This window comes from Notolepis coatsorum (assembly GCF_963971535.1).
Source record: "Notolepis coatsorum genome assembly, chromosome: 12".
NCBI lineage: Eukaryota > Metazoa > Chordata > Actinopteri > Aulopiformes > Paralepididae > Notolepis > Notolepis coatsorum.
This window is the reverse complement of record NC_140176.1, coordinates 57,489,493-57,516,803: the sequence shown is the minus strand read 5'-3', so window position 1 is coordinate 57,516,803 and position 27,311 is coordinate 57,489,493. Positions and strand designations below refer to the sequence as shown.

Here is a 27,311-nt window from a genome sequence, read left to right as displayed (position 1 = left end):
AAGTGCGTTATCTTTCTCCCCCCCCCCCTCCCTCCACCCTGAAACTTTTTCAACCTCTCCATCTGTCTGTTTTTCCATTCTCTTTTTTTCTTTCTCCTCATCTTTCTTCATCTTCACAATATTCTCCTTCTCTCCGTTCATGTATGTGATAAAAACAGATTTGTGGTCACATTGGTCTGGGAGGTTTTGGGCGCTCTGGATATCCTCAACGGCCAGACAAAGAGGGGTTTGAAAAAATATATATAAATAAGGGTATTTCTTTCTTCTCTCTCTCTCCGGCACACACCCATATTTTGATTTGTAGGACAAGGCAGAGAGTTTGGACTCGGCCAGACAGCAGGGGTGGGTTTCATGTAACTGAAACGGGGTCTAGAAGGGCTAAAAGTCGCACACCCATTTGCTTCCTGCTAATAGCTCATTGCAACACAGTCATACATTTTACTGGCCACGACTGGCCAGATGGATGGATTGTGCCAAATTCTTTTCACAACCCAGAGGAGTTGGAAAACCATTCCTATTTCCCTGTTGTCAGAATGAAACCTTTTTTAGTGTTTCTTTTAAAACGTTAAAATCAGTTGGAAGTCTCCATTGTCAATTTTGTGCCCAGAGTGGGGTCGGTTGGGACACAGGGACAGTGTCTTTTTAGCCAGTTAGATAGTAGCCATGCCTATGACATTCCCCATGCACTTACCCAGCTACACCTTCTTCACCTCTGCCTATTCCTCATATTTTATATTTTTCCTCTACCATACTGTGTTTTGTTATACCACATACAAAATAATACATATCGTTGGAAAGCTTATTTTCTCTATCAGTTAATGCTAGTGTTGCTAGCTGTCTACAAGTCTGAATAGTTGGCGATAGCTAGGAGTGCAAAGTGTGGGACTGTTGGGACAGTTACCCGGGGTCAGTTGGGACAGCATTGTGACTATTGAAAACTACTCATGATTGAAGGCTAATCAACTGATTCTTGAAGACTATACTCCCATGATTTGGAGGTGATTATATGATAACCAGATCAAGCTGACAAGTGTCACTGAAGAAATTTTGTGGAAATACATTCCTTGTATATTTAACAAAAATGTGCCTTTTCATGTTTAATTTGGGCTCTAAAAAACACAATCAATTGTTAGTAAACACCTGTATCTGTTCAGGGATCAAATTATTTGCCTAGTAGTCTGTGACTAATGTATGTTTATTTTGTGTCGATACAAAAGTGTCCCAACCGGCCCCGTTCTCCCTAAGTGTATGACCTTAGGAACCATGAAACCCAATGAGAACCTCATGTAGAATTAAAAAAAATTACTTATACACCAGAAATAAGAGCATTTATTCATAATTCATGAACAACATTATACAAGGTTTTAAACTCAGACAATTTTACAGACATCAAACACATTTTGTGGAACAGATGCAACTTATTGTTTTGGAGTTCCTTTTTTTCTTCCTCATATGAACACATGACCTGGACACACTTTGAAAGTAGAGTGTAGGCCTGAGCCTGGCCCACATTGCACAGGCTACTCTACTGATTTATACAGAACAAATTCTCTTTTTAGCTGTGCAGCTGGATTTGTGCCATTCGCAGAGAGAGAGAGAGAGTGAGAGAGAGCGCTAGTCATTAAACTGTACATCAATTAGCATTTGAAAACGCCATCCCAAGGAGTTTTCCTCTCAGATTTTGATAGAGAGAAGGGAGAAGGAAGAAAAACATTGTGTGTCTCTAAGGTAATTTTGAATATGAATATTTTCTGAACATTTATATGGTTATTAATAATAACTTATTATTCAGTGGAATGGTAAATTATCTGTCTGTTACCGCACTGAGAATAGGAGGGCTGAGCGCGTGCCCCTAGTAACCAAAATATCAAAGCACTGCCATAATTACTATTTCAAGTTGAGGAGACTCGAACCGTTTCCCCACTCCTCCTCTCGTCCACAGTTGCTCGCAGGAACTTCAAAGGCCCTCATCAGTGTTCTTTTTATAACCGCGCCTTTCTTCCCGGTTAGACAAAAGAAGCAGACAAGCCCCCCAAAAAACCAAGGACATGAGTACAAAAACAGGCCAGGCAGTCAAACACAGAGCCACTGATTTAAACACGAGCCTGTCAAATCCATCACCGAAAGTGATTGGGAGACTTTCTGGCAAGCAGGTTCCCCCAGAGAGAGAGGACAGGAGTGAGACGGAGGAGGAGCTGTATTGTCAGAATCGAAGAAACGTACTTTCCTTTTTTTTTTTTTGTTAATGGTGGACTTTATCCTATTTGGACTCAGGAAGCCTATTATTACTGTTGGTTAATTTGGGATTTTGGCTCCTCACGAATGTGGAGTGTGCCAGGCAGAAACGATCTAAAATAATGCGAGGGGAGAGAGGAGAGAGGGGAGAGAGGAGAGAAGAAGAGAGAGAAGAGAAGAAGAGAGAGGGGAGAAGAAGAGAGAGGGGAGAAGAAGAGAGAGGGGAGAAGAAGAGAGAGGGGAGAAGAAGAGAGGGGAGAGACGCTTGTTGCTAACGAGGGTGGCGCGAGGCAGCGGTCATCTAGGTTTAAATAAACAAACGTCAGCGGCTCCTGATTCCTCCTCCATTTCCATCCCTTCTTCCGATGTTCCTGCCCCCTTTATACTAGCCTGTGTTCTGAAGAGAAGGAAGGAGAGAGAGAGAGAGAGAGAGAGAGCGAGAGAGAGAGAGAGAGGGAGGGGGGGGTCTTCAAAACAGTGAAGGCTGGAGTATTTACCCCTCTGTCACCTTTCACCCCTTTCATCGTTATCTCTCCACGCTGTCACTCTCGCTCACACTCTCCCGTCAAGGCAGGCTTGAACAAACAGGCGACGGTGTGGCGCTCCGATGGGCAGATTTGACTGTTATGTTTTATACACACAAACATACAATCATCACCCCCCCCCACCCCTGTTCCCATCCAATAATATCTCCGCCCCTCTTTGCTTAATTGCATCTGGGCTCACATTGGAGGCAAGGCTGGAAAATTCCAGAACAGTAAGATAAGTTCACTCCTGGGCTCCCTCACTCCAAATTAAAGGCATGTGTGGAATTTCGTGCCAGAGCTCTGACAGGGGGGGGGGGTCGGAGGGGAGTGAGGAGAGGAGAGGAGTGAGCTGTCGAGGGAGAGGTAGGGTGCTATCACAGGGATAGAGTGCACATGTGTGTGTGTGTGTTCCCCCCTCAACCGCCCCTCACCCTCACCCTTCCTCCCCTACACCCCCGTGAGGACGAGGAGAATAAAGGCATTATAGAGACTCAAGTCCGGCTGCACATGCCCCAAATGCCTGTTTAATCAAAAGAAAATAAACCTGGCCACATTCGCATATTGCCGTCTGCATAAGTCAACCTGCCCCACCGGTGGAGAATTGGAACCTGCTGTTGGGAGAAGCCGGGCGGCGCTGAGGCTTCTGGCCTGCGTCTCTACCCCCACGCCTGCTACCTAAACAGGGAGCGGATGGAGGCACGCCCTGCCTGCACCCTGGATGTCTCATAGCTCATATTTCAGGAAATAAAGGCAAATGAAAACGATGTTCCCCATTTTGCGTTTCTTATCAATGACATCTGATAATTTGTAGAAGAATAGCTTCTTCCCCCGCGGCCGGCACGTCCCGATGTTTTATGCGACCGAATGGACATAATGTAGCCATTCTTTCGCATGTATGCATGGGGGGGGGGAGAATAATAACGACAATGATCATCTATTTAGGGTCATATTGTCAGCTGAGTTTGTGCACACTGGGACGGGCACCACTGCTGGGCTCTTCAGCACATGCCAGCATCGAGAGAGAGAGAGAGCACTGGGTATCCAAGGACCGCTATCTTCATCCCACATCTCAACGCCAGCTGAATCCAGAGCCACGCAACCATCACTCCATCCCAACACAACAGCTTTCTTGGGGCTTTCGCTGGACCACAACGCGCCTCTTGTTACTAGAGTATTTGGGGCCTGGAATTCTGCGGGATAAGGATGTCGTCCAGAAAAACAACATCACGCTGCTCTTCGTCCTCAAGTCTGCGAGACCTCCTTCCTCCCCTCCTCCTCCGCCCTACACCATTATCCCAGACAGAGCTATCGTGTTTCCATAATGAATCCCATTAGAGGAAGGGTCCGTCTCTCTGGGGCCCCAGCTGGGGCTCCTATCCTCCCTTTCCTTTCTGCTCTTAACCTCTCTCCTTCTCCTCATCCTCCCTCTCTCTTCTCCTCCCCCCCTCTGCTCTTAACCTCTCCACTCTCTCTTCTCATCCTCCCTCTCTTCTCCTCCCCTCTTCTCTTAACCTCTCCTCTCTCTCTTCTCATCCTTCTCTCTCTCCCTCTCTTCTCCTCCCCTCTGCTCTTAACCTCTCTTCTCCTCCCCTCTGCTCTTAACCTCTCTCCCTCTCTTCTCCTCCCCTCTGCTCCCCTCTGTAACCCGCTCTCTCCCTCCATCTTGGGGGCCACATAACCGACTGGGAGGACTTTTAATGAACTCCACCGCGGCAGGAGCGGAAATGTAACAAACCCACGTCGTACTCCTCCAAACTCCCAGACAATGCTTGCTCTCTTTTTCGGGGGCCCCTGCAGACTGGAGGATGGGCCACTTCCTCCTCCCCAGGGCAGTGAGGGTGGGAGGAGGTAGTGGACGAGCCAATGCTAAATAGCATGAAGACAGAGATTACGGTAGAGATGAACACTAATAGGAGGGTTAATGGGGTTGGACGACACAAGAGCCTTCGAGAGGTTGACCCACGTGACCTTACTGGATGTGACCTATTGACTTTGCTTGGGGGAAAGATGCGAGCACGGATAATACACGGAATCCACATAATGCTTCTTGTAAACAAGGCAGTGCAATAGTTGATTGGACATGAAAAGCCGAGGGATACAGGGGTTTTGAGTTATAAAATAGAGCAGAAAGCACAAGGCATTAGGGGATTCGGTGCTGAGCCATGCCATAGAGAGCACAGCGCCTGCTTCATATAAATGTTTTAGACTCAAAATTATAGCTCAGTATATGCAGTGCAGCTAAACATATTCTGCATAGTCACAGTAGTGCGGTGTTCCTCTCAATCTGACCTGTTCCAGCTATTGGTCCATTTCTGTCAGTAATCAGTCATTCAGCAGCCAACCAGTGAGTCAGTCAGTAAGTCAGGGAGAAAATCAGCTGGCAAGCCAGTCAGCCAGTCATCCAGCTCCCAGCCAACCAACCAACAAGCCAGTGAGCTAGCTAGCTGCAGCTAGCAAGCCAGTCACTCACTCACTCAGCAAGACAGTCAGTAGCCAACCAGTGAGTCAGTCAGTCAGTTAGTCAGTAAATCAACAACAAGCAAGTAAGTCAGGGAGCAAATCAGCTGGCAAGCCAGTCAGTCATCAGTCAGCTAGCTAGCAAGCCACTCACTCACTCAGCAAGCCAGCCAGTCAGTCAGTCAGTCAGTCAGTAGCAAGTCTCCCATGTCAGCGGGCCGCTACAGATGCACTCTAATGAGCTCGGAGCCTCTGATCCGGCAGGGCTCGCCGCATTCCACCGGCTCTAATAAGACCATGTCCCACTCTGAGAGCTGATAGCTGCTTCATTAACCACACTGTGAACCTGTACAGGAAGCAGATAGGTGGTTTTATTAGGCTTTTATTACGCAACAGAAAACCGGGGGCCGGTTTAATTGGAGCCAAAGAGGAAGGTGGGAGTTGAAGGAGGGAGGGAGGGAGTAATCTGTGTTTCATCTGGTGCTTTTTCTCCCCCATTCTCCCTGGTGTTGAGGAAATCAGAGGTGGAGGCGAAGGGGGGGACGAATGCAAATGTGCAGAGAAAATAGGATGCCGTGATCCTCCTGAGGATGGGGTGTTTATTCCCTTTTCTCTCCGCTGCTCCAAAGCTATAACTTCATCCTGTTGTGCCAACGGCAGGCGCCGTGCGGGAAGACGCCGGGTGCGAGAGGCAAACAGTTGTGATATTTTGACAGATGCAGGCGGAGAGCGGTGTATTTTCAGATGTTTTATTTTTTCCCGGGGGAATGTGGGTTGATCTCTAAGTACGGTTGTTTCTATTCTCGGTTCGATGGTGGGGGGGGGTATATCTATTAAGAGATCTCACGGGGGGAGAAGTGTTGATTGTGGATCAGCTTAACCTTTCGCATCATTATGAGTCGGTGATGCCGGAACAGTACTCTGGGACGATAATAATAATACGAGCCCTGGGCCTCGTTCTGCACGATAACAAAGATGATACGCCGGTTACCATAATGAAATGATAATCTCCTAATTGACCCATTTAGCATTTTCTGGAAGAAATCGTCATTTCAGGCTATACACAATACAGACGACAACACATCTGGATGAGAGAGAGAGGCCCCGTGTCACGTTGCGGGGGTGAGGTCGAACCCTGCATCCCTATCCACAGAAACAATAGCTCATCTATGTCTCCCTGCCAGAGAAAGACACTCGCAGCTGAAACGCTGAAACAAAGGCCTGCTCTTTTGTGGCTCCTCAGCCCTCTTGACCCGGCGCTGTTGTGTGAGAACCGAGACGACCAACTTAAGTGCATGCCCCCCCCCCCCACGAATGTCCTGCAGTAGCTATCTCTGCCTCCCAGGACCTATTAAAAAGAGCCACGATTCATGGGACGTCTGACTGCAATGCGTGTGTGTCACTGTCGGGAGTGGTGGGGGGGACAGTGGACACACAACCACCCATAACACCAAAAATAGCCCCATGCAGTAGTCTGTGCTCTTTAATCAGATTTCTGTGCAGCATCAGTTCAATTAGCAGGTTATCCCCCCGCCCGCTCCCACCCCCCCAAGCTTCCCCCTCTAGTCCACTCTGTGACAGTAATGGTGAGTTTGAACAAGCCCCCTCACTGTACACGCCATCGACGGCATGCGGTTTGTTTTCACTCAGTCTGATTTAATTTCCTTTAGCTTTCTCCGATGCACAGATATCCAATTCGTACTTACTGGAATAGAGTGAGGAAGAGGAGGGGGAAGAAAAAAAAACATCAAGACAGCATTTCAGGAATTTGCCAGCCACCTACAAATGACATCTGAAATTAATTGTCCAAGGACGAGTGTGTGCGTAGATGTATTCTCCATAGTGTATATGAGTGATAGCGTTGAAGGAAAACAATCTTTTACACCGAGAGGGAATGGAATACGTGGCTTTGATTGAAAAAATAACAGAAAAAAATAGAGGAGCCCCTACTTACTGATTATAAAAACAGAGCCCTAAAAATCGTGTCTTTATGATTTCCTGGAATGAGTACCATTACGTATGAATGGACAGACGCCAAAGAAATCGGAGCACATTATGAGTTGGTCCTCTAGTCTGCTTGGGTCTGAACAGATGTTACGAGCTGACTGTTACTGTGAACTGACCTTCTACTTGATTGCACAGGTCTGGGTGCGCGAGTGTGTGTGTGTGCATTTGGCCACGTATGTCTGCATGCATGTGTGTCTGACCTGCCAGGTCTGGTCACACGGTGAAGGGAGCCAAGGCTCCAGCTTGTCATGCAGGCTCACACACTGGGCTGATAAGGACCATCCTGGCTGTGGTGCTGACTGTAGATTAAGCCCTTATAGGAGAGGGAGGAGTGGCCTCGCCCACTGGGCTTCAGAGAGGGGAATTGGATGTTACTGATCATCCCCTTGGCCAGCATTATCTTCTTCACAGCCCCCCCCCCCCCATTTATCCTTGGAATGGACTGGTCCGGACCGTGGCTGTATCCTCTTGGCGGGGCTATCCGCAGAGAGCCAAAAACCACACTGGACACAGGCCTGATACATTAGCTTAGTCTCAAGTGTCCTAAACATAGGGTTTTGCTGTGCTGTTGCACCAACAGAGAGGCCGTCGTAAAAAGGATGACTTACTCCAATAGTGCATTCATGGCCATGGCAGTTTTGAACCATAACAAAGCACACGTGCGGCAATTAAATGTTGTGTAAATGTTGACGTCTAACCTTTTCCATAAGCAGCAGCAGGACTCCGGGCAGTGAGGGATATGATACAAACACACACATACACAATGGACACAACACATGTGCACAGTCTCCAATGACAAAAGAGAAACAGCCCATGAGAGCTGGGTTGAGTGGTCTAAGGTTGGAAGGGTGGGTTTCCATGGATACTCACCCCCTGTCCCGATCCGGAAGGGATGAGGGGTACAATGGGCACCCTGTGTGTGTGTGTCACCACAGTGTCCGGCTATCTCCCTTAATAACTCCATACAGTAATTCCATCAATAGGGGCCTGCAGTCTGGCCACCGCTGAATGGGGAGCATTCTAAGCCCTCTCCGCGCTACTGTGTGGAGCCTCGATCTGCTGTGCAACAACAGCAAGAATGCACAAACCACCATGGTTGGTGATGGTCCCTAGCCTTCAGTTGCTAGTGCGTCTGTGCCAGGCTCTCAATTAGGCACCCATGCGTCCTGCACTGAAACAATGGCAGTGGGTACTGTAAGTCCCAGGCCTCCCCCGACGGCGAACACACATTATCCGGACGGTCGCCAATGGTTTCCCCCATGCGCTCATCAGCAAGAGGGGGAGGGAAGAGACAGAGAGAGAGAGACCTCTGTAGTTTGACTGGGGCATCTTGGTTACACCAGAGCCGGTAGGTTTCAATAACTGCCCCCCTCCCCATCCCCCCTACAGGAACCATTCAACCAGAGATACACACACTGATAACCTTAAGGACCTCAGCGTGCGACAAGAACATTCCAGGGCTCCCTGCTCGGCCCCACCACGTCCGATTAGAGAAAGCGAGGGAGGGAGATATTGGGGCCAGTTGTGGTGCTGATGCCTGGGGGATGAGGGGAGGGGAGGGGAAGTGGTTGAATTCGATTCCCAGAGGCAGACTGGACGCTTGTCCCTCAACCACGGAAGTTGGTGTAATAGGCACTCACAATGCTACGGGGACAATTCATGGAACTGTGAGAGGAAGTGTTTGGGAGATTACTTGTGGAGTTGGAGGGGAGGTACAGGTGCTTAATAGTTGTGTGAAGCTGATGGCTTGATAATAGAACTTGTGAAAGTGCTGGTGAAAATGTGATGCCCACCCCCCCCCCCCCCCCCCCTTAAAGAAAATAAAAATTCCTCATGCCAAATTACATCTCTTTAGCAAACAAAAAGAGGCTGTTAAATGCTAAAAGTGGAATTCAACATCAACTACAGGCCAAGACCATTTTTTATTTCTTGTTTTTCCTACTTTTATTTATTTATTTTGTATTCATTTTATTTGCACCCGTCCGCAGTGCGTTTCTTCAAAACCCCTTGCATGTTTGTCGAACCTTCAAGCCACCTTGAATTCCTTCAGGCTCCAAAGGCGTATTATGAGCACAGGAAGATGGCAACAACATAAACCCCCAACTTATAGCCGCTTCGCTCCGCAGAACCTTTGGACTTGCTCAAAAGAGAGAGGGCCAATTCATCTCCCGACCTTTCATTAGGGAGGGTTAATAAATCAGAGCCTATGGTGGGCCGGCTGCAGCCGTCCCGGACGAGGGTCATCGCCGATGGGTTAGCCAAACACACCCCGGGTCCCTCTCTGCGGTAAGTGCTCCATCACCACAAGCCGGTTACATAAGACCTCTGGCTGTGCTCTGGTTGTGGCAGGGGAGGAAAGAAGGAAAGTTTGTGACCCTGACATTGACCTTTGGCGACTTTCATAGATAACCGTAGTTCATGTCTGCCAAGTGGTTAAAGTTGTAATCACTCACATTAATCAGTCAATTGTGGCTTTAATTAGAAGTTTCAACTGGAAGACTATACATTTCAACCCACGTGGTACATTTGAAACCGCTCAGATACAAATCACGAGGACCCCCTGCGTCGTTAAAGCCCACAAGTCTCCAGGGCAGTCCTATTTTCCTATACAACTCCCCCAGAAGTGTTGATTTCCCCACCCAATGCCTCTCTAACCACCTCATTTCAAACCCCGTTCCTATGGCTTCACCACAGACTCCAGATCCATCAGTCAGAAAACTCACCCGCAGAATTAAACACAGCCCCCAAAACCCCAAACCGTACTGTGCCTTCGAGGGGGGAAAGACGCAAAGCGTACTGTGCCTTCGAGGGGGGAAAGACGCAAAGCGTACTGTGCCTTCGAGGGGGGAAAGACGCAAAGCGTACTGTGCCTTCAAGAGGGGGAAAGATGCAAAGCGTACTGTGCCTTCGAGAGGGGAAAGAAACAAACAAACCGTACTGTGCCTTCGAGAGGGGAAAGATGCAAACCATACTGTGCCTTTGAGAGGGGAAAGACACAAACCATACTGTGCCTTCAAGAGGGGAAAGATGCAAACCATACTGTGCCTTTGAGAGGGGAAAGACACAAACCGTACTGTGCCATCAAGAGGGGAAAGATGCAAACCATACTGTGCCTTCAAGAGGGGAAAGATGCAAGACCAAGACACATGGGACCAGTGGGAGTGAATGAGCACCACACACACATTCACACTCAAAGAGATAGAGGGAGGAACAGAGTAGAGTTCAAAGATGAAGCGGTGTGCGTGTGTGAGGCAGTGACGGGTCCTCTCTCTCTCTCCCTCCCTGTGCCCCCGTGGCAGAGGAGGGGGGCGTTAAAAGTCTACCCGTTCACCCCTCTGACCTCCCACTGCACTGAACGGAAAAACAGCTGTGGGGCCGCACACTCCAGCACCAGCCCCCCCCCCCCCCCCCCCGACTCGGGTCTCCTGGGACCGCAACGCAGGCACGCACAAAATATGCGCTTACTGTACTTAAACATAAATGCACTCAACGCATACACCCAGGCCTACTCTCTCCAACAGACACACACATACATTCCGGTTTGTGTGCGACTTTGTGAAGTTATGTAACTTTATCAAAAACACTACGTCAACAGGGTTTTCACATATTCCTTGCATCGACTCAAGTGCATTCTGACGGACAACACGATTAGTACACACACAGGCCATCGTGTGAGCATACTGTGGAAATTAAGTTAAAGGTCTCCCATCTCCAAGGCGGCTGGAGCTTAACTGGAATGCGCCTGCTGCCTTTTCCACATATTTAAGATGTCGTCTCAACCAGTAGCGTTTGGAGAGAGGTCAATCCCTTCTACAGACCTACCACAATAACTCTGGCTGCGCCTTAGTTCCAGGGACCTCGACCGGAGCGACTCGATGAGTCCTTCTGTATTCCTATAGAACGTCTGAGGAGCATATGCTCAGTCCATTACATCATTGTATTTTTTTAGACCGTTTGCTGCAAAAAAAAAAAAAAAAAAAAAAAAAAGGCTTGATCCAGATGTAATACAAGATGTGAGCGAACACTTGCGTCAGTGTGATTCATAACGTCCTCCCATTCACTCAATCGAAATATGAAGTGTTTTCACTTGAAACCTTGATTACCTCGAAGAACATCTATTCGGTGACACTGATTTAATACAAACCAGACATCCTTATACATTTTGTATGAATGTAAACAAACGGATGATATTGGTTGGCGCTTTAAGTTATCATTTCTATGTACATAACAACGTAGCCATCAGTCTTTGCTCCATAATGAGCCTCTGGTTATAGACTTGCATCAGTTTCCACAGCAGTGTGTTTAGGGCTAGAACACAGTTTATCGTCAAGTTCAAGTCATACAATAATCCCTTTCCTAAACGTAGACCAATACAAACACACAAGCGCAGCTCTCAACAATGCCCTCTGGTGGTCATGTTTGAAACTATAGTCCAGTTTCAAGGAAACCTCAAGTAGCTGTGTGTCCATCTTGGAATCTGCAAAGTCTTTCTTAGATTCCTTCCGTCTTCACCTCCTAACGTCCAAGGGCCTCCACCAATGCACGACGAGAGCGAGGAGGACGTGGATAACTCGAGGCAGTCTCAGACCCTCCTAGCTTTTCTTGGGCTGGTCTTTGATCTTCAGGGAGTCCAGTAGGATCTTGATCCTCTCGCTGGCCGGCTCACTCTTCCTCTTCCGGCGACCTTTGACCGTTGCGGTCTGGGACGGCTGCAGGAGGGCCGCCAGTCCCCACGGGGTGGGGCGGTTGCTCACGCCACTGTCCCCCGCGGCCCCCGGCGCGCTGAATTCTCTCTGCTGGAGCAGCCAGGCGCTCTCCTGGCACAGGACCACGAATCGGTCCAGCTGGGCGGCGTTGACGTTCTTGCTGACGTTGAGCGATAACTCAAACGGGTTCTGGATGTGCAGCGGATCCGACGTCGGCTTGTTCTGCTGTTGACCCTGAGGACGGGGGGAGAGGACAAACGTCAGCAGGTGGAACCGCACTCACGAGCAGAACCGTGCACACACACACACACAGGCATAAGCACAGCCCCATATGTTACGGTTCATCTATCTTATTGGTCACACACTCAGGTCACTGCTGTATCTGGGGCACCTATGCCCGACTGCTACACCTCTCTCCAGGCTACCAGATGGGAAAGTGTAAGAGTGTGTGTGTGTGTGTGTGTGTGTGTGTGTGTGTGTGTGTGTGTGTGTTGATCCGAGCAGGCTTTGAGGAACATGCCTGGAGGTGAGCTGAGCCACACACGGCTCATCTATCATACATCTAAAAACACCTCAACCTCAGATAGGGCGCTAGGAGACATTCTCACTCAAGCTGTGTAGAGTGAGAGGAATATCGGGAGGGAGGGGTTTGAATTGAATTCCAAGCGGAGCGATGGGCTGATATCAAAATGGGCTGATATCAAAATCATGGAGATATACAGTATATATATATAGTGCTCTGCGTCTCCGCGCTGGTCCCATCAAACGGGACTATTAAAACGCGGGGTCAGGGATAAGTCGAGAACCTTTCCGGGGGGGGGGGGGTCTGCGTGCGTGTGTGTATCTGGATCCTGCCTCAGAGCGCCTGGCAGTAAACAGGCTGGATGGATGGGAGAGATGGAGGACAGGAGAGGGAGATGTATAAGACAGCAGCATAAAGCCATCAGTCAGAGAGGAAGGGGAGCGGACAGGAGAATTGTAGCACAGTTAAGCAGATTTATGGCTGTTTCTCTACTGGTGAAAGCCTGTAGGAACAGGTCACGGCCACAGTCTGCCTACATGACTCCCTCCTGTATATCAGCCCCGATACTGGGCTCCTGATATTAGCCTCTCCTTTCCCCCACACTCTCTGAGGCCACGGTGGGATAAATAAAGTGGAAACAACCAGGGAACATCTATGGGAACTAGGGGTGGGAAAAATAAATCGATACTGCGATATATCGCCGTACTTTCTCTTGCAACACATTATCGATACACTGGCGCCAAGTATCGATATAAAATGTTTTATATATATATATATTCTACCTATAATCGATATATTTATTCTTTTGCTTGTCAATACCATTTTAATGCAATACAAATGATTGGAATGAGGTTAACAGATTGAAAACGTCATCTTATTAGATAAAGCAGATGATGTATGAATATGTTTATTGCAGATGGTAACAAAGTTTTCCGTTGGGGACATAATTAATAGTTAATAATAATAATCAAGTTGCGGTCAGTGTGTGTTAAAAGAGGCACTATGCAATTTGTTGCACATTGTTTCGTGTATAATTGGCCAGTTTGTGATGCACACTAAAGAATTTGATTAGCTTTCATGTCAATTCTGCGAATAAACACAATGACATCATTCCTGCCTTTTGCCTTTTTCTGGGTATTCTCTCTTCTTCAGTTACACAGATATCGTGACGCATCATAGATGAAATGTCTTACAGCAATACAGTATATCGATTATTGGCGATAGTGATATTTCCACTATCGAGGGCCAAATTCGTCACAGTATGATATGGCGAGTTACTCGTATCATCCCACCCCCAAAGGGAACGACTCTGGGTCTGTATGAAGTCAATGTGCGACTGTTTACCATCTGATGGAGCCCTCTAATTGGGAGCTTGGCTAATGGGCGCCGAGACCCAGCGGGGGGGGGGGGGGGGGGGGGGGGGGGGGCAGGCATCAATCACACAAACACCAGGGACAGCTGTCATCTGTGGCTTGGAAGACTGTCACCCGCAAAACAACACACTGCCTTTATTAACCCCAGCCCTCTCTGCCGGGACTCCTCCCTGAGATCAGGAGGTTGAGTGGAGGGAGGCTCAATAGAGGCCTTGTTTGTGTAGTTCCCGGTCTTCCAACATGGCTGCCTGTAACAGAGACAACTGTAGCCATGCACAAAACAACAGTTGCTATGTGTTCAACAAAACTGTAATAATGTGATGTCTTATAACTGGATCTTGTAAACAAGTCACAGTAGAATGGTGATATCGTGCTTTCCCAGTGTTTACCTACTCTACTACCGCACAGACATTAGGTATTTTCTTTTGAAAGTGGTTACAGGCAGCCATCCTGGAAGATGGAGAACTGCGCAAACATTCTGTGCAAGGAGTCTATCGTCTCCTCTACTGCTGGAGTCCCGTCTTTGTTCAGAGTCCTCCTCATGACTTGAAGGAGAAGATATGAGGCACGGAACACAACATCAGCAAACCTCAGGATTGCGCGTACATCTTCTCTTTCTACCTAGAATTGAACCTGTAAATATGTTTCTGACAACATTTCTATACGTATTTCGGTATGTTTGATAATGCTATTGCTGGATCTTGAGTCATATTTGATCGGCAACGTCTAGTCTGACAGTTTGATCTGAATTTCGTTTGACTGTACAGGCCAGTGCACAACTGCTAGATGTAGGATACAAATCAAATTTGTACGATAAAAGCAGAACTGAAACAGAGGGGCATAGAGGCTGCTAGAATGAATAATCCAAGTGTTTGTCAAAGACATTTAGGGGACCTGAAATATTTATATTTACTAGTCAAAAAGGACAAAAATATGTCCCCTTGCATGTCTCACCTTTCTGATGTTGATGGACATTTTGTTGAATGCAAAGGTGGAGTAGAACTCCATGAACTCCTGCAGGAGTTGCTCTGCAACAAAACAAAGACAGTGAAATCAGCATGACGGCCGGCTAACGAGAACATGGATATTGATGGACGTGAGCCTCATTATAAAAATGCTCTCATATCCACCTAGTGTTTCCGTGTTGTTCTGCAGTGGGATCTTGCCGAAGTCGCTGACAAACGTGCAGTCGTACCCCTCGATCACGCTCTTGTCCGCGGGGCCTTGTAGCACAAGAGAGACACAAGGTAAATGACTGGCGTTACACATCTATGAGCCATAAACAAGACACAGACGGATGGTGGCGGGAGAGAGAGAGAGAGATGGGGGAAGAAAGAAAGCGTCAAGAGAGAAAGACAGAATGGGGAGAGAGTGGCCTAAGTCCCTGGTGTGGTTGTTTGGCTCTCCATCAAAGCTCTGGTGCCAGTCTCCTTGACCGTGTCAGCGTGGGGATAAGGATGCCTGCTGGCATGTGTGCGCGTGTGTCCAGGAGGAAAAAAAAAGGGGGGGGGGGGGTCATAGCCCTTCCGAGAGTGATGGGTCTTTTATTGTGCTGTAAGCACTCTGTGTGATAGAGTCTGCACTAAGCGGGGGGCTGAGGGGGGAATAGATTGCTTTTGGAAGGCAATCATCAGGCAGCCAAGGTGACAAAGGGAAAGGGAGTGTGGAGCGGCAGTGGTGTGGAGCGGAGTGGTGTGGAGCGGCGTGGAGCGGAGTGGTGTGGAGCGGCAGTGGTGTGGAGCGGGAGTGGTGTGGAGCGGAGTGGTGTGGAGCGGAGTGGTGTGGAGCGGAGTGGTGTGGAGCGGAGTGGCAGTGGTGTGGAGCGGAGTGGTGTGGAGCGGAGTGGTGTGGAGCGGAGTGGTGTGGAGTGGAGTGGTGTGGAGCGGAGTGGCAGTGGTGTGGAGCGGAGTGGTGTGGAGCGGAGTGGCAGTGGTGTGGAGCGGCAGTGGTGTGGAGCGGCAGTGGTGTGGAGCGGAGTGGTGTGGAGCGGAGTGGTGTGGAGCGGAGTGGTGTGGAGCGGGAGTGGTGTGGAGCGGAGTGGTGTGGAGCGGCAGTGGTGTGGAGCGGAGTGGTGTGGAGCGGCAGTGGTGTGGAGCGGAGTGGTGTGGAGCGGAGTGGCAGTGGTGTGGAGCGGAGTGGTGTGGAGCGGAGTGGTGTGGAGCGGAGTGGTGTGGAGTTGAGTGGAGCGGAGTGGTGTGGAGCGGAGTGGTGTGGAGCGGAGTGGCAGTGGTGTGGAGCGGAGTGGTGTGGAGCGGTGTGGAGCGGCAGTGGTGTGGAGTTGAGTGGAGCGGAGTGGTGTGGAGCGGAGTGGAGCAGAGTGGTGTGGAGCGGAGTGGTGTGGAGTGGTGTGGAGCGGAGTGGAGCAAAGTGGTGTGGAGCGGAGCAGCAGTGGTGTGGAGCAGAGTGTAGAGGATGACATCTTTTCGGGATTCCCACGGGATGGGAGTCAATTTCACTTTGAATCCCGTGATTGGGCAGGACCGGGAGTAAAAGTCAACGGGAGCAGAAGGGAGTGGGAACTATGACAACAAAATCAACAGGATTTGGACGGGAGTGATACATCGGTGCATCACTAATGTAAATGTTTGGTGGTTTTATATTTAACTAAGGCAGACATCAGGGCTGTACAGCGTGCTATGAAAAAATAGGTCTGTGCGATGAATTTACTGCACTAGCACCCGTGCGATAGGCATTCGGTTCATATCGATACTCTTATTTTGAAAATCCTGTGGCAAGTCTCATTTCCTCCCAAGCGCAGCTCCGGCAGCCCAACAACAACAGCGTGCTATGTTATGTTAGAGTGCGCATTTTGCGACCAGGAAAATAAGTCCCTGCCTGCTTTTCCCTGCAACGCTTCCAATGCATCTTACATGCTTTGCATCCTCACCAAAACTAACTAGTTAGCTGCTCCCGGTAACTAAACTAAGCTAACCCGGCTCAGAGGCAGAGAAAACAGTGAGGAAAGGGAGGGGGCGGGGGAGCCTCAGCCTCTCTCTGTCTAGGCTGGTAAAGCTATGCCTCCTAAAGTGTGAAAACGGAAGTACAGGAAGTACCGGCTACAGGCTTTCTGGTTTCGACAAAACAATTATAGAAACGTGTGAAGTGCACAATATTTCCTCGTTTAAGCCACTGCAACGGCTTTGCCTGAAGAATTTACTACATGACCTGGACGTTCTAGCTTGTTTGCCGACAGGATTCGGGAAAAGTTTGGTCCATTCGGAGGCAGCTTCCAGGGGAAGTACATACACCGGAAATTCACACTTTCGATCGTAGTGATTTAGGGCTGGGCGATATGGCCAAAATTGATATCGCGATAACGATATCGATAACAATATCATATCACTCGATATTCGATATTATCGATATTGTTATAAGTATAGTTTTTTTTTTTTTAAACAACAGATGTATGTTTATTTTGCAGCAATTCTTTGTCATTGCCGCCATCTTTAGTACATCCCCTCACACTCCAATTCTCAGGCTGCAGCTGGTTTGAAAGCGAAAGTAAACCGGCTTCTCTGCTGGCTTACCAGTCTTTATCTCACGGAGGAGATACAACTGGGAACGAGGTTACTCTCTGTCCCTCTCTCTACGACATCAATGATTTTATGTAGGTGAGGTCAAAGGAGTTTGATAGTATTTACTGAGGATGGCCAGATAATGTTGATATTTAAACATAACAAATATAATACACATTGTGGCGGCTAGGTGGCGCAGTGGGCAAGGCGCTCGCCACCAACACAGGAGATGCTGGGTTCGAGCCCAGCTCTCGGCGTTGCTACCAGCTTGGCTGGTCATTCATACTAATACAATTGGCAGTATTAGGGGGTGGGAAGCTGGTGGGTGGGGATCGGACGTTGTGGACAGCGACTCCTACAGGTCGGTTGGTACGCCTGCGCAGTAGAATCCGGAAGCGACGGGGGCGGCGTGTCCCTCCCACGCAGACCCCCGCCGCTGAGAGATCGCGCTGTGCAGGTGAAAAGATGTGATGGCTGTGGACAGCGACTCCTACAGGTCGGTTTGGTGACGCCGGTGCGACAGAAGCAGGAAGTGACGGGGGCAGCGTGAGCCTCCCACACGTTACTCCTCGCCACTGAGAGTTCGAGCTGCTGCGGTGAAAAGATAGATACGACAGGCTGCCTCCTCGTGTACCGGAGGGGACACGTGATGCAAGGCTTCTATCCTCACTACAACCGACCTGTGGGAGGCATAGTCTAGCAACATTCAAGACAGGGGAGGGAAGAATTGGATACACGAAATTGGGATGGGAGAAAAATAGAAAATGGGGAGAAAAAGTGGATACAAATATATATATATATAATACATAATAAATGTATACATGTCATGATCATGCAACATAAAAATAAATTAGGAACTGTTTGGGCGAGAGAGGTAGGGAGGGGTTTTAGGTTGTGAGTTCCAAATTTTTTTACTTAGTTATTTCAAGTTTAAAGCTCAATATATCAAAACGTGGCACTTTACAGTGAACAGGAGGTCTATTTGTATTAAAAACAATAGATTGTTTTTCATTTAAATGTCTCGAAGAGCTAAATTTATTTTTTTCAAATTATATTTTCGTTACCTTTTTTGAGTTGATCTAAATGTTACTGATTGTGTTAAATGGGCTTATGATATCGTCTCATATCGATTGCAGGCACCTGCATCGTATCGTGGCAGACTTTGTGATATCGGCAAATATCGTATCGTTGTCCAAAGAATCGATATCGTATCATATCGTGATGAAACTGGTGATTCCCACCCCTAGTAGAGTCCATACATCCAACACCAAACCCCATAATTCCTTACACGTAACATGTCTGGCTGTGTGACGTCAACTAAAAGAAAAAAAGAAAAAAAACTTGTCAGCATGAAAATGACAGCCAAACATGGCACTGCAACTAAATAACACAAATACAATAGGCACATTTGTGACTGTTACAAATATAACACGTTTTATACTTGTGCTACAAGATTTTGGCCTGTGCTAATCAACCTCTGTAGCACCACTGCACCAGTGCTATCTATGTGCAAAAAAAGTTAACGCTGCCCTACAGACATGATGTGACCCATGTACTGCATATTTTATACTGAGGAAGAAAAACGGAGCGGGATTGGTAAACAGGAGTGGGATGGGAGTGGGATTCTATAAAAGTTTGGCTCGGGATTGGGACGGGATTGGGATCAGTCCTCTGTGGGAGTGGGAGGGAGTGAGATTTTTTTGAAACTCTCACTTGGGATTGGGATGGGATTATTTCTGTGGGAGTAGGAAGGAGCGGGAGTCAAAATCCACTCACATGTCAGCCTCTAGTGCATACTGATACAAGTGGAGTGGTGTGGTGTGGTGTGGAGTGGTGTGGAGTGGAGTGGTGTGGTGCGGAGTGGAGCGGTGTGGTGTGGAGTGGAGTGGTGTGGTGTGGTGTGGAGTGGTGTGGAGCGGTGTGGTGTGGAGTGGTGTGGAGTGGAGTGGTGTGGTGCGGAGTGGAGCGGTGTGGAGTGGTGTGGCAGTGGCAAATCATCCTGGAAGCCAAGGGAAGCCAGGCTTCCCCATTAAAATATGAATATGAAATATGAAAAAAAAAATATATATATATTTCTTTTTTTATAGTTTACAATCATAATCAAAAATCATTATTTTTCATCTCTGTGTTATAATTATTTTTTGTTGAATTTTCTCACTCTCTCTACACTGTCAGACTCACTGAGGCAGGCTGGCAGTCACTGTGCTCAGTCAGTCACTGCAGCTCGGGGAGGAGGGGGGTGTCTTTCCCTAGCTTTCCCTTGATCCATCCAAAACCAATTATTAGCCAATAGGATTCAAGCTTACTAAAGCACTTTCCACATGATAACACTGGTCCCTCTGGCAGAAAAGTACTCTAGCATCCAGATACTGGCATCTAACGTGAGTCACGTGACAACGTCTGAACGTCATCTCCTCGCGGGATTGATTGATTGAAAATTGTATTAACAGAGCAGGCACGTTCGAATCCTCTATTAGTGTATCAAATATTTAGTACTTTATTAGCCACTTATTTTTCGCCAGCGGGACATTTACTGAGGACCAGCACAGCACACCACTGTGGATATTATGATTTAACAAATCTATCTGTCCAGGAGGAGCGAGGAGGACCAGTTTATTGGCCAGGTAAGAAGCAGTTTCTAGCTTGGATGCTAAGTTACTAACGTTATCAGGCTAGCTTGGATGCTAACTAACGTGATTGATTGATTGAAAACTTTATTAACAGATTGCAGAATGGGTAAATGACATTATGATCATAGATCCATATTTTTCAGAGTGGTGGAAAAAATTTGCAATTTTAAAATCAAACGTTTTCAAGTATTAACATCACTAACATGTCACAAAAGCACGTAGAATGTATATTATCATCAATACGTTAGTTTAGCAATAGGTTAAAAGCGTCATTATATCGTTTTAACTTCTCGATTTGCTGAAGTCTATTCCAAGACGGGGACCATTTTGGAAAATTTGAATCATGGGAATTGTAGTTTTTTGCGGCCATTTTGTCGAGGGGATGCATAGCTGTGGATCAGCGTTGGAATTTTGCCGAGCTACACTTCCTGGCAGATACTATGGGGGTTCAAAGTTCAGCGTTCTGAATGAATAATATCAATAACTGTTATGATTCGCGATAATAAGCCACAAAAGGTAACGTTTTTGACAAATATTGAAACAGTTTGTTTCTCCTCCCTATGGTTAGCATGTAGGAACAATTAGATCTGAAATTAATTTCAAAACGGTTGCACTGTGGGGAAAATAAAAAAGTACAGTCGATTACAGTAGATTTCATTATCTGTTCTTATGCATGACTGGTGATACTAAATCCAAATTGAACTCGGCCATTTGAAAGATAATATATGTATATATATAAATGTGAGAATTGGCTATAATAAGGTAATTTATAAGCCTGCTATTCTATATTCTATAATAATATTTCAAATTGCATTGGTCCGGATGGGAGAATTCAGTACTGTATCTACAGGACCTTCGGTTTTATCATCTTCGCTTTATTAATTTCCTTCGATTTTTTTGTACACATGATCTCAAGAGGGTACTGAACAACATCAGTGGCAGTTTTTTAAGTTTGGTCATTATTATCATGGTGTTATTCACTGTCAAAGATGCAAAGAAAAATCATAATTCATATTCTCATTTGTTTCATCACAATTTAAGCAAGCCTAGTAATAGACACAATATTTCTGACACTGAATACATTCCCGAGGTACATAGATGTACCTAGATACCAAGAATATGCAAATAGCCTTTGTAGAAGTGGAGCAATATTCCATTTACCTAGGTATATATTTTATGCAGATTTTCACATCGTGTGGAACAGGTTAAGGGGATGCAGACCAGAGAAAGACTTTCGTCTTGTTTACATCAGGGTTTCCCATTTTCAATTCATCAGGAGAATGGTCATGGTTTATTACTGCAACCCATCATGGGTTGGATGCTAAGTTACTAACATTATCAGGCTAGCTTGGATGCTAACTAACGTGATTGATTGAAAACTTTATTAACAGATTGCAGAATGGGTACAATACAGTACAGCTCAATACACACAATTGTTAACCCATCTCCCGCCAATGACGTGTTACCACGTCATTCCTCGCCATGCGTAATCTGCCAATGACGTTTTACAGCGTCTTTGAGATCAATATTTCAAATTTCTGTCACGGTATGCACATTTCACCCACGGAGTCTTGGCTGGTATTGTAGATCTCCGCTCAACTCTCCAACGCTTCAATACCTGGTGGCCGATCGGCGAGTTGCCAAAACCGGAAGTGGCCGGAAATGCTTGGTCCGCACCCTATTCCGTCCGGCCACTCGCTAACGCTCGCGGGACTCTATCCAGACACCGTGTATCGATCCGTTGCCATAACTCAATAAACAACATGATTGGACGTATATTAGTATTATACAAACCGGAACTGGATCACCTAGATCAACATCCCATAATAGCGATCTTTTTGCTCCAGTATCATCCCCCATCGCTACGCGGAAGCTGCCGTGGGTTTCAGCATTTTTGATTATTATTATCCATACAAACTGCTCTGATCTATATATCACCCATACTACATGAATCATTTAACGTCGGCCATTGCATTATAAACGACCCCCCCCCCCCCCGGTCACCAGCAGATGACCAGTCATGACGTTTAGGATCATGTACATGACATTTTTACTATAGCGTTGATCGGTATCAAACTGCATTTGATCATCTAATATATGCATTTATGGCTATATCTCACGTTCTATGAAATACAGCAGAAAACAATAAAAATATATTTATACTCTGGACGGTATTTTAGTATGAATGTGTGAATGAAAAAGTAAAACGTTCCTACATCCCGAACGATAGATAATTGATGTTGAATGGGCCATAGTAATGTCAATTTAGCAATACAATTTAAAAAGTTATATCCCTGCAAAGAAGGTGAACATCTCCATAGACAAATAGTGCTGGAAGAGAGGCTACAAGGATGGATATAAGCTCCGGCAGATAAAGGGTTAAGGGGATGCAGACCAGAGAAAGACGTTTGTCTTGTTTACATCAGGGTCCATTTTCAATTCATATTGACATTTATGACATACACAATATACATGACATTTATGGCATAGGGACATATAGGTATTTAGTACTGATACATTTGTGACATATGCGGTATCCAAATATACAGTACTGTTACTCATAGATCCTGACAGAGTATATACATATGATATGATGGGGAGGGGACTGTACATTAGGAGGGGGTGGGTGGGTGGGAGAGAAATATACATCCGGTGGTGAGGAGACTGTACATTTGGGGCCAGGGGCTCGAATACGCAGTCACTTATTCCTCCATAGTAGCCAGGTTAATTTGGACATATGTACCTGTGATGTTTGTTTGGTTTATTTAATTGTTTTTGAGGCGTGCTGTCTTATAAATGCCAAGTAATAGTTGTTTCATGGACCAAGACCACAACAGTCTCCTCTCCTATAGCGTCAAATGTTTTATCTGCTGACAAAGCACAATACATGTTGGTTTTTAGTTCACTCATTGTTCAGGGAAACACATTGTTAATGACATTGACGGATTGTGAATTTTGTGATTGACTCAAATTATATTTGGAAAAATAAATATAGTCACTTTATTTAAAAAGTCAAAGAGTCAAAACTGTGTTTTGTTCATAGTAGTAATGCCGCCGAGCCATACTGTACATGGTGACTGCTTGGTTTGACTGGCAGTGGCCGCCGAGCCATACTGTACATGGTGACTGCTTGGCTTAAGTATAAAAAAAAATAAAAAAAAATAATAACTTTTTTTTATAACTTTTTTTTTGGTATCCCCTGTTATATTACCCACGCCACGCCACTATGGTGTGGTGTGGTGTGGAGCGGAGTGGAAGTAATGGAGGAAGACTGGTGTGTCATACCGTATTTGTGATGTCATACGTACAACAGTAATTGTATTCTGGTATGCCCTGATGAATGTTGACTAAACTAAAAGCTAAATAATGAAAAATGGGTAAAGTGAACTGGTACTGCATTCTGCCTCTAGCAACTTAGTTAATTGTCATGTGTACAGTGGATTGTCTGCACACAGCTTAACATTTTTAAGCTTAAAATCAGATTGCCGATTATTTACTCCACTCCTTTGGGACAAAAAAGCATATCAAATCTTTTTAATGGAGAAAAATGTATCCTATCTAAAACAATTGTTTGTCCAAATTAAGTTTATACTGTTCTTTAAAACGCTTGGATCAAAAGATGGGAACGGTACTACTTGGTAATTGGGCCGGTCCTGAAAGTGAAAAAACAATACCAGCGCATCATCATTAGACTATAATCAATATCTGAAATGAAAGAAGACAAAAAATACAGTCTTCTACCATCATGCACTCTTCCACTAATTAATCTTCCTTGTCTATATTACTACCTACTATAGTATAGGGAGAGACTATACTATACTATATAACCCAAGTTTCAACACCGTTTCATGAACTTTGTTACTCAGCTGAAAGAGTTGCTGCTGACTTTATCGTGCAGAACTTGTAAGTGGCTTTGGATAAAGGTGTCGGCTAAATGACTAAATGTAAATGGATAAGATTAGGGCTGTTCGATATTGGCTTTTTTACCGATATAACGATATTGTCCAACTCTTAATTTCCGATACCGATATATGCAGGTCCCCCCCCCCCCCCCCAAAACTGAATAATTTCAGTTAATTAACATTACATATCTCTTGTCGTGGAATTAACACAACATTATGCATACTTTTGACAATAAATAAAGTACGAATTTGTTCTTTCTTGCTTGCCTGGGTAAAAATTTTACTACAAAAAAAAATTATATAATTTTTTTATAAAAAGAAAATGTAACCGATACCGATAATATGGGACATCTCTAGATAAGAGAAGATATATCTCCTGTAAGCTGGCTGTGCTGCTGACCTGCCAGGTGTCGGAGGTGCTCCAGGGTGGGGATGACGGGGATGCTCCTCCTCTGCAGGAAGAAGAGGACCATGGCCGTCAGGGAGAAATTGGTGATCCAGGCCCCGGGGATGCTACTGGTGATACTGTGGACCCGGGCCCAGCAACGCACGGCAAACACCAGGTGCCGCACCCGCTGGTCCAGCCCGCAGTAAAGGTAGAGCAGCTCCGTGCTCTTCATCGCCACCCTGTGGAGGAGAACACGTTTACCGTCGCAGGTCGCAAGAGGATGCGAGTGAGTTGATGAGACATAAGAGAAGAAAAACAAAAATACCACTCAAGTCAGAATCCATGTAAGTTATTCCTGTGGCATTCGTTAGTATTCCACCACAGACATGTTAGACGGCAAACAACAGGTGCTAATCATTAGAGGACAGCTGTGGCCAATGCGCTGTGGCCGTGAGCATGCGTCATACTGGTTAGACTCTAACCGTGGACTGTCGTTCTTCATAGTATTCTCATGACGCGTCTCTAACCGTTAGACACACGTCATGAGAATACTATGAAGAACGACAGTCCAGTCAGTGATCGTGAACAACTCTCTCCGAAAACCAGAAACCAGAGGACTGAGATCTGAACATCGCAGTGTAAAATATCAGTACGATCTCGCTTAGAAATTAATATGTAAATAAAGTCCACAGGAAAAAGGTACATGTTGTACGTCATGTTATAGTTATAAGTAATATATTGACGTATTTACGAAAATGTACAATGTGTACGTATTACAAATAAGTACATTATGTGACTACATAGTATTAAAAAACATTCAAAACTCGCCCAAACCATAACCCTAACCTTAACCACACGGTTACCTTAAACTAACCATAAGCTTAACCCCAACCCCAACTCCATATCTTAATCATAACCGTTAAAACAAACCATTATCATAGTATTCCTGTGTTTGTATAAGGGTGGGTGGGTGGCTTAGTCTAGTGGTGAGAGGACTCACCCGCAACCACAATCATTGTTGGTTTGACTCCCGGTCGCAGTGTTTGTTTTGGACTTTTGCCGATACAAAAGGGAAATACAGTATTACTTATACAAGACGTAAATATATTACTTATGGCTATAACATAACGTACATTATGTACCTTTTTTTCCTGTGGTCGATGAGTACTTTATTTTAAGTTTTTTTTGACAAGACTGTTGAAAATATGGAGCTGCTCTAAAGAGAATAAATAGGAAAACATGTTGAGGTGTCTGAGAGCATCCTGGAGGATCTTCTAGGCCGGGATAAGGCTCCATTTCCCAGTTCAGAACTAGATTTATAGACACTGCTATATAGAACAAAGTGTATTTGGTTCTCAAACCAACAGCCTGTGAATCCCCCATGTCAGTCTCACTATATGGACCCACTCCAGATCTGACATCTTGACGACATCACCGGGTTTGACTCTTGGCTCTGCGGCTTCTCGCTTTGGGTGGGAACTGTTCCATGTTCACTACACACGTCGACTAGATTTTCCAATAGGAATAATATACTTACTCTTAATAATAATTACTCTTCAATCAAGCGATATTAATAACAAACCAGACATTTATTCTTCATCTCACACTACGGATTATGCACGTTTTCACACGTTATAATAATATGTTGTGACTTCTAAGTAGTAGCTTAGTACTTAGTAGTTTGTCACTAGAGTACCACTAAATCAGTGTGGTATTTTACAAACGCTTCACCGCGGAACGTAGATCAGACCAAACTGTCTAGGCGCTGCAGATCAAATATGACTCAATATCCAACGATAGTTTCAAACTAATCACTACAAATTTTGTCTGAAACACTGTATTTTAGGTTCAACTTTAGGTAGAAAAGGAGAATGTTGACAAGTGAACAAGACGTCATTTTCCTTTTGAAATGCTGAATATGTAATACATGTACGTATTTGTAATAAGTACACATTGTACAATACAATAGGTTAATATATTACTCATAACACACACAGTCGCTGCCCAAAGGTTGACGCCCAGAATAGTCCCGTGCACAGCAACATAGAAAGGAATGAGGTCTCTGCAGATAAACACACCACCACATATTTGTAGTTAGGGGTGGGAATCACCAGTTTCATCACGATACGACACGATATAGATTCTTTGGACAACGATACGATATTTGCCGATATCACAAAGCCTGCCACGATACGATACGATACGATTAGATTCAGGTGCTGCGATCGATGAGACGATATCATATGCCCATTTAACACAATCAGTAACATTTAGATCAACTCAAAAAAGGCAACGAAAATATCATTTGACATTTTTATTTTTGAGCTCTTCCAGACATTTAAATGAAAAAAAATCTATTTTTAACTCATAACACACAACCTAAACCCCCTCCCTACCCCAAACCATTCCATTTTATGTTGCATGATCATGTATTCAATTATTATGCATTATATTTTGTTTAAATATCAAAAATATCTGTCCATCCTCAGTAAATACCATCAAACTCCTCTGACCTCATCTGATCTTTCCAAAGACCAGAGATGGGACGAACACACAGACAGACACACAGACAGACAGACAGGAAATAGGCGGACTCTGGAGCTATGGTGTAACATCTACACACACAGAGCTAGTGCTGTTGTTGTTGGGCGGATATGAGACTCGCCACGGGATTTTCAAAATAAGAGTATCGATATGAACCGATCTTTTTACATTGCATCGATCCTATTGGATCATTGATAATTAGATTGATGTAAGACCTCCGCTTCTGGGACCATGTGTGCCCCCTGCTGGCCTGGGACTGAATCAACAGACTTTTCTGCCCTGCATCTCCCCAACTCTGTCTGCCTTTCTACATTACAACTGTCTCAATGAGGGGGTGGACTGCACACTTTCCATAAAAAAAAAAAAAAAGATTACGATTGCTGTAAGACAAGCATGGAGGTAGAGCACTGATATCTCTCCCCCTCAAACACTATCTCTCCATAACGTATGATCTCTGAACTGTGTTGCCTATACTCAATCTATACTGTATGAACTGTGTTGCCT

At 45.8% G+C, this 27,311-nt stretch overlaps 1 protein-coding gene across 1 annotated transcript in view; it reads right to left on the bottom strand.

The window, feature by feature from the left end:
- Positions 1-11,248: 11,248 nt before the first annotated feature.
- mtpap (mitochondrial poly(A) polymerase) overlaps positions 11,249-27,311 on the bottom strand; it is a gene marked incomplete at its 5' end in the record, with an annotated part of 56,968 nt that continues 40,905 nt past the window's right edge. The window contains 4 exons of the mRNA XM_084326728.1: positions 11,249-12,166; positions 14,783-14,856; positions 14,959-15,051; positions 24,276-24,502. Of these exons, the coding sequence (XP_084182854.1) occupies positions 11,819-12,166; positions 14,783-14,856; positions 14,959-15,051; positions 24,276-24,502 (742 nt within the window). The 3' untranslated portion in view covers positions 11,249-11,818. The remainder of the gene's footprint in view (positions 12,167-14,782; positions 14,857-14,958; positions 15,052-24,275; positions 24,503-27,311) is intronic.